This window comes from Coregonus clupeaformis, chromosome 20, assembly GCF_020615455.1.
Source record: "Coregonus clupeaformis isolate EN_2021a chromosome 20, ASM2061545v1, whole genome shotgun sequence".
Lineage (NCBI taxonomy): Eukaryota > Metazoa > Chordata > Actinopteri > Salmoniformes > Salmonidae > Coregonus > Coregonus clupeaformis.
The window spans coordinates 29,300,956-29,316,844 of NC_059211.1; the positions used below are offsets into that span (position 1 = coordinate 29,300,956).

Sequence of the window (15,889 nt, forward strand, 5' to 3'; positions counted from 1 at the left end):
GAGATCACGCTATAGCAGAGTGGTTGAGTGTAGGGGAGAGGAGAGGAGAGGAGAGGAGAGGAGAGGAGAGGAGAGGAGAGGAGAGGAGAGGAGAGGAGAGGAGAGGAGAGGAGAGGAGAGGAGAGGAGAGGAGAGGAGAGGAGAGGAGAGGAGAGGAGAGGAGAGGGGTGTGTGAGGCTCTGGATATTTTTAACTGGTCAGGGACAGCACAGTGGGAGCAGCCCTGGATTTGGAAGTTTCCAGAAGGGTGTGTGGTACAGGCAGGATGGGGTGGAGGGGAGTTCAGGGGTGGAGGTGAAGGGGGTTTGGGGTTATTTGCTTATTCTTGGATCAATGGCAGATGCCTCCTTGAGCCCTGAAAATAAAAACGTTCCTACTGTACATCTACTACACGCTGTAACACAGTCATCATCTGTTCATCAACAGTTTCTCATCCCTAACGGTCCCGAGACTCTGGAAAAAATCGGCTTTTCATTTATCTGACTTTCATTTATCTGCATGTCCAGTCCTTATATTTAGCCTCACAATGAAGTGTTTTACCATTTTCTTTTCAGGACAACGAGTTTGGAGTTTGAGACAGCAACTATGTGAGCTTATTACAGTATTATAGACACTATGTCCTGGGATTTCCTATGATCTATGTAGGAGAACCCCTTACCTTCTAACAACTCAGTATTATAGACACTATGTCCTGGGATTTCCTATGATCTATGTAGAAGAACCCCTTACCTTCTAACAACTCAGTATTATAGACACTATGTCCTGGGATTTCCTATGATCTATGTAGAAGAACCCCTTACCTTCTAACAACTCAGTATTATAGACACGATGTCCTGGGATTTCCTATGATCTTCTATGTAGAAGAACCCCTTACCTTCTAACAACTCAGTATTATAGACACTATGTCCTGGGATTTCCTATGATCTATGTAGAAGAACCCCTTACCTTCTAACAACTCAGTATTATAGACACTATGTCCTGGGATTTCCTATGATCTATGTAGAAGAACCCCTTACCTTCTAACAACTCAGTATTATAGACACTATGTCCTGGGATTTCCTATGATCTATGTAGAAGAACCCCTTACCTTCTAACAACTCCGTATTATAGACACTATGTCCTGGGATTTCCTATGATCTATGTAGAAGAACCCCTTACCTTCTAACAACTCAGTATTATAGACACGATGTCCTGGGATTTCCTATGATCTTCTATGTAGAAGAACCCCTTACCTTCTAACAACTCAGTATTATAGACACGATGTCCTGGGATTTCCTATGATCTATGTAGAAGAACCCCTTACCTTCTAACAACTCAGTATTATAGACACTATGTCCTGGGATTTCCTATGATCTATGTAGAAGAACCCCTTACCTTCTAACAACTCAGTATTATAGACACTATGTCCTGGGATTTCCTATGATCTATGTAGAAGAACCCCTTACCTTCTAACAACTCAGTATTATAGACACGATGTCCTGGGATTTCCTATGATCTTCTATGTAGAAGAACCCCTTACCTTTTAACAACTCAGTATTATAGACACTATGTCCTGGGATTTCCTATGATCTATGTAGAAGAACCCCTTACCTTCTAACAACTCTTGTGTAGCTTGTGAGTGTCATAGAGCAAAACATGTTACATATCTGTGTTCGTGAGAGTCTCAGCTTTTAATAGTTTTTAGCTCAAACCATTCGGACTGTACAGATGTTTTTGTAAAAAGACCCGGTGCAGACCCCTTCGGGATCCGCCCTTGTCTCACAAATACCGCTCTAGCTCAACCCCAGTTAATCACACAGACAAATGGTTGGTATCTACGGATGCAAAATAAATATACGAATCCAATGGTACAGAAGTATGTAGCTCAAACACACAATGTTTAAAAGGAGTTAGAAGTGCACAACACGCCGGCATTACGGGGGTCTCATTGAAAGCATTCACTCAGTATGATATCAAAATCAGCTGTTGGCTTTCCTGTATCACTGTGTGTACTTTACTTTCTACCTCCTTCAGCATAAAATAGCTGTAACAGTAAAGTCGAGTTTCAAGGTGTTTCATGTAAACTGGCTGCTTGACTGGTTGCTTTTTGTTGCAGTGAGTGGACATGTCAGTTTTACCTCTGAAATGTTTTTTGTTTGTTTTGTTATGTTTTATACCGCCACTGACTGTAGGCGGTATCTAAAGGTGTACTGTGGGGGACACAGTATACTAGGAACACAGAGAGACAGACAGGTAACTGGGCTGTGGTGGTTGTGGTGTTCTGTTATTCTCCTTAGCTCAGACATGCTCATATCATCTGATTCCCTCCTACCCCTTCTTCACCCCACAGAAGGGACGTGTGTTGGGTTAGTTCACAGACATTTAAAGACTAGGTAAAATGTACAGCTGTAGAAGTGAAGTAGTACAGTGTGTTGGAGTGGATTTGGCATTTGTCTATGCAGCGTGGCATGGGTTAATGTCTGAAATACCACCTTTAGACTGTGATTGTAACTCCAGGAGGACCTTGTGTATACAGTGTGCTTGAATGAAAATTATAATATTTTTGATTTGAATAATCGGTTTGCACCAGCAATGCTTGACGAGCTTGTGCCATACACCAGGAGTTAACTGGTGACTGAATAACTTCCTGGTTACTCTTTAACTAACTCTTTCTTTCTCTCTCCCTGTCTTTCCATCTCTCCTTATAGTGGTGGACCCACATGGCAAGACCTCGTCCCCCATCCTGGAGCATCCCGGCCCAGCCGACCAGCCTGCCGCTCCACCCCTGCGTCGGAGGAAGGAGCGCCCCCAGGTGCTGAACTTGAGCGATGCAGAGATGGCCGGGGTGCTGCGGCCCAGGCCGGGCCGACTGGACAGCCCTAGCAACCGTTACGCCGGGGACTGGAGCCGCTGTGGAGAGCACTACTTCCCCCCTCCTCTGCCCCAGGAGGAGAATGACTATGATGATGTTCCTTCTGAGGATATGGAGGTCACTGAGGAGGGACAGGAAGGAGAGGACAGGGGGCAAGAGTGGGGAGAGGAGCTGAGACAGGAAGGATTACTGGACAGGGGACAGAAGGAAGGACAGGCAGAGCCACCCACAGCAGAACATGAGGTGATGGAGGGACCTGTAGAGAAGGAGGAAGAGGAGAGAGAAGCAGAGAAGGAGAGAGTGGAGGAGAGAGAAGCAGAGGAGGAGAGAGTGGAGGAGAGCGATGTCTCCAGTGGCGGTCAGCCGTCAGACGACAGAGTGTGTGCTGACGATGATGATGATGATGATGATGATGAGAGCATCCTGCCCCTCCACCTCCCCAAAGAGCACACATACCAGGCTTACATGAAGATCCAGGACATCAGCCCTGTTCTCAGCAACAGGGTCAACCTGCGAGACCTGCAGGAGAGCATCGACACGCTCATAGGCAACCTGGAGAGAGAGCTCAACAAGAACAATCTCAAAGTTGGCTACTGACTCAACACATACTCAGCCCAACAGGCTACTGACTCAAACACACAGCCCAACAGGCTACTGACTCAAACACACACACAGCCCAACAGGCTACTGACTCAAACACACATTCAGCCCAACAGGCTACTGACTCAAACACACACACAGCCCAACAGGCTACTGACTCAAACACACACACAGCCCAACAGGCTACTGACTCAAACACACATTCAGCCCAACAGGCTACTGACTCAAATACACACACAGCCCAACAGGCTACTGACTCAAACACACACACAGCCCAACAGGCTACTGACTCAACACACACTCAGCCCAACAGGCTACTGACTCAACACACACTCAGCCCAACAGGCTACTGACTCAAACACACAGCCCCTAATGATGGGAAAGGCTTAACTAATTCTAGGGGCTCGAGAATGGTGAGTTGTTGGGGTTCAGGAATTGGGCCCAGGGTCGCCGTGGTGACACAGTTAAGACGACTCAGTGGCACGTGCACCAGTGTCGTGTCTTGCGCTCCTGCAGAACTCTGGTGTTTAGAACTCTGGTGCGTGATTGGCTGGACACTTAATTTAGCACCTACCCACAAGACATTATTTGATGTTTCATTAATGTTTTGCTTTTGTTGACTTGTTTTTACATGTCGTTCATGTTCTGTTGTTGTTGTTGATGTTGCTTCTCTTCTTATTAGAAGAACCCATTGACCCCCAGGGGTGTAAACGGTGCCTTAATTGTGTGAAGGTGGGACGTTAAGGCAGGGGAGAGCTTTTCTATTGAGGTACGAAACATTATGACGTACAACAATGCACTTATGAGGCAGGCTTTAGTGTATAGAATATGTCATTTAGGTATATGGTACATGCAGTATAGCTGGCTATGGACTGGGAGGAGAATGAGGGAGGGGGCTAGCCCACTGAACCCTCCTCCTCCTCGGGTACGAGTACAAACGTATCGTACAGTCACATATATATCTGCTCCAATACCATGAAGAAACACATAAATGAGGAGATAATGGGTGATAAGTGTTTCTCTCTAGTTGCTAGAACAGAGTAGCTAATCTAAAGCAAAAAACTGAGATAGAAAAAAAAGTTATGTGATGTCATGTATTTGAAAAATCAATAAGTGAATATTACATTGGTGAAAACCATTATCTGTTTTTCTTTTACCCCTTCTTCCCCAACCTCCCACATGATCTAGACCAGGGTTTCCCAAACCTCCTCCCTTGTACTTGATTGATTAATTAAGGTAATGAATTAGTAAGGAACTCCCTACACCTGGTTGTCTAGGGCTTAATTGAAAGGAAAAACCAAACACCTGCAGACACTAGGCCCTCCATGGAATGACTTTCAGACCCATGATCTAGACCAGAGCTGCTCAACCCTATTCCTGGAGATCTACTGTCCTGTAGGTTTTCAGTCCAACCCTAATTTAGCATATCTGATTCAGCTAGTTAATGTCTTATTGAGCAGCTAATAAGTAGAATCAGGTGTGTTAAATTAGGGTTGGACTGAAAACCCACAGGATGGTAGATCTCCAGGAAGAAGGTTGGGCAGCCCTGGTCTAGACAGACAGTGATCACCTGCGTGTTTAAAGAGGCAAAAGTCAACTTTGGGAGACTTACGTATGGTACATACTGCCTGCAGAACAGCAGTTCAGGTGTTTCATAGAAAGAGTTACTGTGTGGAGAGGGCTCTGGCTAGTATGACATGTGAGTCCACACCCTAAATAGATATAAGCAAGTTTTCAGAAATCCAGGGATTCAGAATGATCAGTATTTAACATATTTATGTATATATAAATGTATTTGGAGTATATATTATTTTTTACAGCTTATATATATTTCCATACAGTCATATTTAAATGCTCTCCATAACCTTGTAGTGTTGACCTATAGATAGTAACAGTCTTAGACTATATAGACGGGTTGGTTGTTTAGCAACAAAACCGACATGTGCAACTATGGGGCAAAACAGACGGGTTTGGCCTAGACTATTGATAACATGTAAACTATATTTTGTTTCTGTTTATTGAAAACAAATACATTTGCACAATGAGCACTTGTCTCTCAAATACATTGTTACAGTTGTTGGTTAGCTAGCTAGAGAATTTTCGCCATATTAGTATAGACTTGACATCAGTCAAAACAAGACATGGTATCAAGAACAAGATAAAAACAAGCTGAAACAAGCCACCTACGATTGCCCACATGGCAGCTTGTTGTCATTGTTGCTAGCTATCTGGCCATCCAGAATCACAACAACACACGGCCTTCTGCCCCATTGAAGTGCTTGCATGGTTTTCCTGACGTTGTCACCTATCCCGTCTATGTTGCTTTGCTTCCTCCCACTTAAGCTACCTGTACACATCTTAAACGTGCTGGACTAATGGTACAACTTAAGCTGTAAAATATATGACATAGAAATACGTTCTTGCAGAAAGAGAGATATTGTTATTTTTGTTATATTTTTTTGTACATATTTGGCATCTGTTTTTGTCGCCAGTTGGTCTAATCTGTGTTCATAGTTGTGTTTAAAAGTTACTGATGAACATTGTTGCATGGTCAAAAGCTTTATTACTGACTTAAACAAGTATTTTTCCCACCTCTTGAGGTTATCGTATCATATTTATGTGTACATGGAGATTATTTTCTATTTGTTCCTATCCCACTTTTTTGTCACCCCTTTGGCAGCTGCTCACACAGACTAACAACCAGGTTCAAAAGGACATTTCATTGAAAGGAAAATCATTCAGCTAGCTAGTCCCTGAGGCGATTGCACTGCAGTGCAGTAGTTTCCTATGGTGATGGGAAACTATCCAGTGACGCTTTCATTATATAAGGATGTTTTTCTGGTTCTGGCCTGGCCCTGGTTCCTCTCCTCCGGGTCTGGCCTGGCCCTGGTTCCTCTCCTCCGGGCCTGGCCTGGCCATGGTTCCTCTCCTCCGGGTCTGGCCTGGCCCTGGTTCCTCTCCTCCGGGCCATGGTTCCTCTCCTATGGGCCTGGCCTGGCCCTGGTTCCTCTCCTCCGGGCCTGGCCTGTCCCTGGTTCCTCTCCTCCGGGCCTGGCCCTGGTTCCTCTCCTCCGGGCCTGGCCTGGCCCTGGTTCCTCTCCTCCGGGTCTGGCCTGGCACTGCATCTATCAATGCATTCCTCCCTCTTCTCTCTATATTTCTCTACCCCCTCCCTCCTTCCATCTCTTAATCAGTGTGTCACATGTCCACATTGTGTCTGAGCACGTGCACATCGTTGTTTGTGTGTACAGTAGGTGTCATACGGACTACGTGTTTCTGTAATAGTTGTTTTGTTTAATCTCTGTCCTGTCTGTATGTCTGTCTTGGAAACAGAACGCTATGATGAAAGCATCACTAAATAGAATATTACTTTGTACTGATCTTGAGAAATGTATGGTCATATTAAAGTATATATTTCACATGGCCTTGCGTCTTTCTGGTTATTACATTTTCTCCAGTTGATTCAACCATCTTCTGCGGCCAAATCATTGGCCTGTAGATGAGAGTAGAGTAAAACACGCAGAGCATTCCATTTTAAGATGTAATGTCTGTTATACTTATTTTTGCTATTCACTTTTGACCACTATTAAAATGTCATAACACTAACAGTCATTAACAGTCATTTATTTATTGGGTCTTGGTTAATACCAATGTTGCTTTCAGAATCTGCTGCTGTGTTGTGACTTCCTGCATTTGAGAAGTGATTTCAAGTAAGGCTTTTCAAGGTATTAGGGTTCAAATAAGGCTTTTCAAGGTATTAGGGTTCAAATAAGGCTTTTCAAGGTATTAGGGTTCAAATAAGGCTTTTCAAGATATTAGGGTTCAAATATGGGTTTCCAATGTATTAGGGTTCAAGTAAGGCTTTTCAAGGTATTAGGGTTCAAATACGGGTTTCCAAGGTGTTATGGTTAATCTATCTTTACTATGGAAAAGTTGGAGCAAACCAATAAAAGACAGGAAATATGGGAAGTGTTCCTGGCTCTGCAGAGTTTGGGGAATATATTTGGGAATTGCCTGTGTAGCATGTGGGAATCTCCCAGTGCTCGGCACTGCTTTAGGGACATTCCCAAACGACAGCCCACATCGTTTTAACTCTGTGGAGTAGCCTACCCCAAGTAGTAACATAAAAATGACACAAACACCTTTTTTTTGTCCTTCTTTTTTTTCTCAGTGATACCAACTACCCCACTGAAGACATTCTTTAAAAAAGTATGTTCTGCATAACAGACTTTATATGGGCAAATAAAACTCATATAATAAAAAGGAACGTTTTACATCTTCCTAAGTCTGAGGGTGGTTTTAACCTTCCAGACTTGGAATTGTATCAACTCGCTACCCAAGGCTTTTACTTGAGACATACAGTACCAGTCAAAAGTTTGGACACACCTACTCATTCAAGGGTTTTTCTTTATTTTTACTATTTTCTACATTGTAGAATAATAGTGAAGACATAAAAACTATGAAATAACACATATGGAATCATGTAGTAACCAAAAAAGTGTTAAACAAATCAAAATATATTTTATATTTGAGATTCTTCAAATAGCCACCCTTTGCCTTGATGACAGCTTTGCACACTCTTGGCATTCTATCAACCAGCTTCACCTGGAATGCTTTTCCAACAGTCTTGAAGGAATTCCCACATATGCTGAGCACTTGTTGGCTGATTTTCCTTCACTCTGCCGTCCGACTCATCCCAAACCATCTCAATTGGGTTGAAGTTGGGGGATTGTGGAGGCGAGGTCATCTGATGCAGCACTCCATTACTCTCCTTCTTGGTCAAATAGCCCTTACACAGCCTGGAGGTGTGTTGGGTCATTGTCCTGTTGAAAAACAAATGATAGTCCCACTAAAACCAAACCAGATGGGATCGCGTATCGCTGCAGAATGCTGTAGCAGCCATGCTGGTTAAGTGTGCCTTGAATTCTAAATAAATCACAGACAGTGTCACCAGCAAAGCACCCCCACACCATCACACCTCCTCCTCCATGCTTCATGGTGGGAACCACACATGCAGAGATCATCCGTTCACCTACTCTGCGTCTCACAAAGACACGGCGGTTGGAACCAAAAATCTCAAATTTGAACTCCAGACCAAAGGACAAATTTCCACCGGTCTAATGTCCATTGCTCGTGTTTCTTGGCCCAAGCAGGTCTCTTCTTATTATTGGTGTCCTTTAGTAGTGGTTTCTTTGCAGCAATTCGACCATGAAGGCCTGATTCACACAGTCCCCTCTGAACAGTTGATGTTGAGATGTGTCTGTGACTTGAACTTTGTGAAGCATTTATTTGGCCTGCAATTTCTGAGGCTGGTAACTCTGAATTAACTTATCCTCTGCAGCAGAGGTAACTCTGGGTCTTCCATTCCTGTGGCGGTCCTCATGAGAGCCAGTTTCATCATGGCGCTTAATGGTTTTGCAACTGCACTTGAAGAAACTTTCAAAGTTCTTAAAATTGTTTGTATTGACTGACCTTCATGTCTTAAAGTAATGATGGACTGTCATTTCTCTTTGCTTATTTGAGCTGTTCTTGCCATACTATGGACTTGGTCTTTTACCAAATAGGGCTATCTTCTGTATACCACCCCTACCTTCTCAAATGCATTAAGAAGGACATAAATTCCACAAATTAACTTTTAAGAAGGCACACCTGTTAATTGAAATGCATTCCAGGTGACTACCTCATGAAGCTGGTTGAGAGAATGCCAAGAGTGTGCAAAGCTATCATCAAGGCAAATGGTGGCTATTTAAAGAATCTCAAATATAAAATATATTTTGATTTGTTTAACACTTTTTTGGTTACTACATGATTCCATATGTGTTATTTCATATTTATTTCACTATTATTCTACAATGTACAAAACTGTAAAAATAAAGAAAAACCCTTGAATGAGTAGGTGTGTCCAAACATTTGATAGGTACTGTATAGTTAAATGCACTAAAGAGGAACAATGGGTACATATTGAAGATGCGCATGCTCACCCCCAGAATCTTTTCAGGTGTCTATTTTTAAAGGATAAAGCTAAGAACATTAACAACTTCATAGTTGACAACACCATGAAGGTCCTCTGTAGCTCAGCTGGTAGAGCACTGCGCTTGTAACGCCAGGGTAGTGGGTTCGATCCCCGGGACCACCCATACACAAAAAAAAATGTATGCACGCATGACCGTAAGTCGCTTTGGATAAAAGTGTCTGCTAAATGGCATATTATTATATTATAATAACAATATGGAAGAAAATTTAACGGATTCTACAAAAACCAATATCACTCCCAAAAAACACAACCCTATGGAACGAACAATCCTTGGATAGCGTTTCAGAATACACTGATAAATTGGTCCACATCGAAAACTAAAAGCATAGAAACCTTAAAATAATTGGTTTTAGGAAATACATTTAATTCTATGACAGAATTAAAAAGCCATTTTGGACTGACCAATGTATACAAATACATACAACTTAAAAGTTTTGATTTTTAATTTTTTGGACATTAGAGCAATTTTGAGGGAACCCTATTTGAGTCAGAAAAGGATACTCATATGATAGGTAAGATATACAAAACCCTGCAGAGAGCATAAGCAGAAAAGAACCCCATACAGTGCCTTGCAAAAGTATTCATCCCCCTTGGCGTTTTTCCTATTTTGTTGCATTACAACCTGTAATTTAAATGGATTTTTATTTGGATTTCATGTAATGGACATACACAAAATAGTCCAAATTGGTGAAGTGAAATGAAAAACATGATCCAAAAAATTCTAAAAAAGAAATAACGGAAAAGTGGTGCGTGCATATGTATTCACCCCTTTGCTATGAAGCCCCTAAATAAGATCTGGTGCAACCAATTACCTTCAGAAGTCACATAATTAGTTAAATAAAGTCCACCTGTGTGCAATCTAAGTGTCACATGATCTGTCACATGATCTCAGTATATAAACACCTGTTCTGAAAGGCCCCAGAGTCTGCAACACCACTAAGCAAGGGGCACCACCAAGCAAGCGGCACCATGAAGACCAAGGAGCTCTCCAAACAGGTCAGGGACAAAGTTGTGGAGAAGTACAGATCAGGGTTGGGTTATAAAAAAATATCAGAAACTTTGAACATCCCACGGAGCATCATTAAATCCATTATTAAAAAATTGAAAGAATATGGCACCACAACAAACCTGCCAAGAGCGGGTTGCCCACCAAAACTCACGGACCAGGCAAGGAGGGCATTAATCAGAGAGGCAACAAGGAGACCAAAGATAACCCTGAAGGAGCTGCAAAGCTCCACAGCGGAGATTGGAGTATCTCTCCATAGAACCACTTTAAGCCGTACACTCCACAGAGCTGGGCTTTACGGAAGAGTGGCCAGAAAAAAGCCATTGCTTAAAGACAAAAATAAGCAAGCTCATTTGTTGTTCGCCAAAATGCATGTGGAAGACTCTCCAAACATATGGAAGAAGGTACTCTGGTCAGATTTGACTAAAATTGAGCTTTTTGGCCATGAAGGAAAACGCTATGTCTGGCGCAAACCCAACACCTCTCATCACCCCGAGAACACCATCCCCACAGTGAAGCATGGTGGTGGCGGCATCATGTTGTGGGGATGTCTTTCATCGGCAGGGACTGGGAAACTGGTCAGAATTGAAGGAATGATGGATGGCGCTAAATACAGGGAAATTCTTGAGGGAAACCTGTTTCAGTCTTCCAGAGATTTGAGACTGGGACGGAGGTTCACCTTCCAGCAGGACAATGACCCTAAGCATTCTCCTAAAGCAACACTCGAGTGGTTTAAACATTTAAATGTCTTGGAATGGCTTAGTCAAAGATTGCTGTACCCCAGCGTACCTATCCAACTTGAAGGAGCTGGAGCAGTTTTGCCTTGAAGAATGGGCAAAAATCACAGTGGCTAGATGTGCCAAGCTTATAGAAACATACCCCAATAGACTTGTAGCTGTAATTGCTGCAAAAGGTGGCTCTACAAAGTATTGACTTTGGGGGGGATGAATAGTTATGCACGCTCAAGTTTTCTGTTTTTTTTCTTCTTATATCTTGTTTTTTTCACAATAAAACATATTTTGCATTTTCAAAGTGGTAGGCATGTTGTGTAAATCAAATGATACAAACCCCCCAAAAAATCCATTTTAATTCCAGGTTGTAAGGCAACAAAATAGGAAAAATGCCAAGGGTGGTGAATACTTTCGCAAGCCACTGTATTCACTAGGAACTAAACAGAACCACCAAACAAAACAGGGAGGGACCTTTCTGAATTTGTCCACTAGAAACTTTGGACTAATGAAAGTTTGGACTAATGATTACACCTCAGGTAGACATAAAGACTCTGGTATGTTTAGTCAGTCAGGGCCACAGCCACCACTTGATAGCAGCCCGTCTGTTGTTGTGAACTCAACTGAACTTTTGTTCATTTTCTAATTGGAGAGAAAGAGAGCGATAGATATGGGTCTCTTTCGGTAAGCATCCTTGACAGCCACCTGCATGTGAAACTAGACCTACCCCACCCTTCTAATCTCCTCCCCCTGCCTCCCTCCCCGTCCCGCAACCTCCGTCTCACCCCCCACCCCTCCCTTAAATTAGATAAGCATCAGTGTGTGTGTTGCTTTAGCAACCCTCTCTACCCAGGAAGAGAGGAGAATCTCCTGAAAAACACACTTTCACTTACAGGATCAGTGATCTGTGAAGTATACCGTATTCTCAGAATATAATTAAGTATTAATTACAAAGAAAAACACAGCGTATTAAAATCTCTCTCTGTCACCAGTCATTGTTCAGAGAAGCTTACTGTATGTTGATTCAGACTAATATGTGAAGAGTTCAATTCCAAAACGTTATCCATTTTCAGAAATGAAGGGGAAATTAGCTTTTATTGTTTATAGAAATCATGAAAGAAATGTGTGTGTTTTTTTCACTATCTAATCATGGCATGGGGTTGTTCAATGACAGACAGGTTTTTGTTTAAAACCTGAAACAACCACATATCACATTCAAATATACAGGATATGAACATTCCATTCCAGCTAAACAATGGTATATAGAATTTTGCAAATGTATACACACAGTAATATTTTACACACACATGAAGGTACCCATAAATTATCATTTCTGATAATAAAAAAACACATGTGAAAAACTGGTAGATATAGCATCAAGGAAATAAACTCTCGTCTTTAATGTTCCATACTAACTAATATCAGTCATTAGAATATGAGTTACTAGTTGGAGCTAAGCCTCCATAATTGCTGGGAACCTTTAGATTCTAGAACAACCCCAGCCAAGACAGACATTCCATACATGCGGTGTCCTTCAATAAGATGATATTAATCACATTTTACCCGAAGTCCTGCTTCCTTCTGATGTATTTTTCTTTTGTTCCTGCCTGTTACTTGGCAGCTCATCTGAAGCCTGTAGGCAAATCACTGACAGATTCCTCTGGTAGCTAGCTGCGTTCAGGGCCAGGATGATGAGATGAGGGGGGGAAGAAAGGAGGAGAGGGGGTCATATATGTGGAGAAGATAAGGAAGAGAGGAAAGGGAGAGAAGAGAGAGGTGAAAGTGAAGAATGGAGAGAGGGGGAGAACAGAGAAGCAGTGTGATGAGAGGAAGAAGAAAAGAGGAGAGGAGAGGGGGTCATATATGGGACAAGATAAGGAAGAGAGGAAAGGGAGAGAAGAGAGAGGTGAAAGTGAAAAAAAGGTGAGAGGATGAAAACAGAGAACCTTTGCTTCTGATCCTGTGACTGGGGCCTCACACAACGTAGAGCAGAGTTGCCCCGCTCTCTTTCAGTCTAAATTAACTCCTCTCCTCTACCCTGGTATCCCCATCCCTCTCAGTCTAAACTAACCCCTCTCCCCTGGCCTCCCCCCTCTCTCTAGCCGTGGTTACACCTTGCATTAACATGTGATTGTCGTCATCTGATCAATATGATCTGATCACTATCTGATCGAGATTTGTTGTGTCCACACATGGTAATAAAATGTGTCTCTTCTCTGCCCACTGCGTCTGCATTGTGACCAGATTCCCTGGTCCCTCCCTGTACACAAATTAATCCAACTTGCCTTGGACCTCCCTTATCACAAAAGCTGTATAAATCAACAGAAAACAGCACACTTTTATAGTTTTACACTCTCATCATTACAACCTATATTTGTTATCCAATGATTTAAGACTGGGTGTAATAGGCTACTGTCCCGATATCCTAGACCTACAGTGGGGGAAAAAAGTATTTAGTCAGCCACCAATTGTGCAAGTTCTCCCACTTAAAAAGATGAGAGAGGCCTGTAATTTTCATCATAGGTACACGTCAACTATGACAGACAAATTGAGGGAAAAAAATCCAGAAAATCACATTGTAGGATTTTCTATGAATTTATTTGCAAATTATGGTGGAAAATAAGTATTTGGTCACCTACAAACAAGCAAGATTTCTGGCTCTCACAGACCTGTAACTTCTTCTTTAAGAGGCTCCTCTGTCCTCCACTCGTTACCTGTATTAATGGCACCTGTTTGAACTTGTTGTCAGTATAAAAGACACCTGTCCACAACCTCAAACAGTCACACTCCAAACTCCACTATGGCCAAGACCAAAGAGCTGTCAAAGGACACCAGAAACAAAATTGTAGACCTGCACCAGGCTGGGAAGACTGAATCTGCAATAGGTAAGCAGCTTGGTTTGAAGAAATCAACTGTGGGAGCAATCATTAGGAAATGGAAGACATACAAGACCACTGATAATCTCCCTCGATCTGGGGCTCCACGCAAGATCTCACCCCGTGGGGTCAAAATGATCACAAGAACGGTGAGCAAAAATCCCAGAACCACACGGGAGACCTAGTGAATGACCTGCAGAGAGCTGGGACCAAAGTAACAAAGCCTACCATCAGTAACACACTACGCCGCCAGGGACTCAAATCCTGCAGTGCCAGACGTGTCCCCCTGCTTAAGCCAGTACATGTCCAGGCCCGTCTGAAGTTTGCTAGAGTGCATTTGGATGATCCAGAAGAGGATTGGGAGAATGTCATATGGTCAGATGAAACCAAAATAGAACTTTTTGGTAAAAACTCAACTCGTCGTGTTTGGAGGACAAAGAATGCTGAGTTGCATCCAAAGAACACCATACCTACTGTGAAGCATGGGTGTGGAAACATCATGCTTTGGGCTGTTTTTCTGCAAAGGGACCAGGACGACTGATCCGCGTAAAGGAAAGAATGAATGGGGCCATGTATCGTGAGATTTTGAGTGAAAACCTCCTTCCATCAGCAAGGGCATTGAAGATGAAACGTGGCTGGGTCTTTCAGCATAACAATGATCCCAAACACACCGCCCGGGCAACGAAGGAGTGGCTTCGTAAGAAGCATTTCAAGGTCCTGGAGTGGCCTAGCTAGTCTCCAGATCTCAACCCCATAGAAAATCTTTGGAGGGAGTTGAAAGTCTGTGTTGCCCAGCGACAGCCCCAAAACATCACTGCTCTAGAGGAGATCTGCATGGAGGAATGAGCCAAAATACCAGCAACAGTGTGTGAAAACCTTGTGAAGACTTACAGAAAACGTTTGACCTGTGTCATTGCCAACAAAGGGTATATAACAAAGTATTGAGAAACTTTTGTTATTGACCAAATACTTATTTTCCACCATAATTTGCAAATAAATTCATAAAAAATCCTACAATGTGATTTTCTGGATTTTTTCTTCTCATTTTGTCTGTCATAGTTGACGTGTACCTATGATGAAAATTACAGGCCTCTCTCATCTTTTTAAGTGGGAGAACTTGCACAATTGGTGGCTGACTAAATACTTTTTTTCCCCACTGTACCTGTCCACCGTATCAAAATAAATATTATTTAATATATCCTCCTGTTTAAAAAAAAAAAGCAAACAGCTTTGTAGGCTAGGTGCATACCAGAAGTTTGTAATTCGAAGAACCTCTAATATGATAACCATGGTAACCATGGTAAAATTATAAAATTGGATAAAAGCGGCAATGGATAAAAAGTGCAAAGGAGCATGTAAAGCAAATACTATGGATTTATAAAGGAACAAAGTGTCAATCTCAAAGTAGCCTAAAGAGTCCTTCGTCTTGTGGCCTCGCTCATGCTTAAAAAACAACTATGCCCCTTTACGCATCAGTTTGGATATATTCTGCACTTTATTGCTAGCTATTTGTATGGAAAAATATTCCATTATATTCCAGGAGTCCGATTCTTATTTAGTATAGGCCTAGTGGCGACCCGTCATTCAGGGCAGGTGGGGCAGGCTTGCCTGTTTTGCATGTTATTTTGGCATTAATACGTGTCACATATCAGTTTGCAAACAATGTAAAAAAATAAATACAAATAAAATCATTGAGTTAATAAAGCCGCATACAAACATGGTCTCTTTTTTGCTTCCTAGAGTAAGGCAGCTCAAAAATGCAGGTGTTTCAGCCTAGCTCAGTGCTTTCTGTGG

The 15,889-nt window shown here is 42.4% G+C and overlaps 1 protein-coding gene across 2 annotated transcripts in view; it reads left to right on the forward strand.

Annotated features, from left to right (window-relative positions):
* Window positions 1-4,711, forward strand: part of syde2 (synapse defective 1, Rho GTPase, homolog 2 (C. elegans)) — a 74,608-nt gene extending 69,897 nt beyond the window's left edge. For both annotated transcript variants that reach the window (XM_041840113.2, XM_041840114.2), the window contains exon 7: window positions 2,688-4,711. In XM_041840113.2, coding sequence (XP_041696047.2) covers window positions 2,688-3,448 — 761 coding nt within the window. In that variant the 3' untranslated portion in view covers window positions 3,449-4,711. The remainder of the gene's footprint in view (window positions 1-2,687) is intronic.
* The last annotated feature ends 11,178 nt before the right edge of the window (window positions 4,712-15,889 follow it).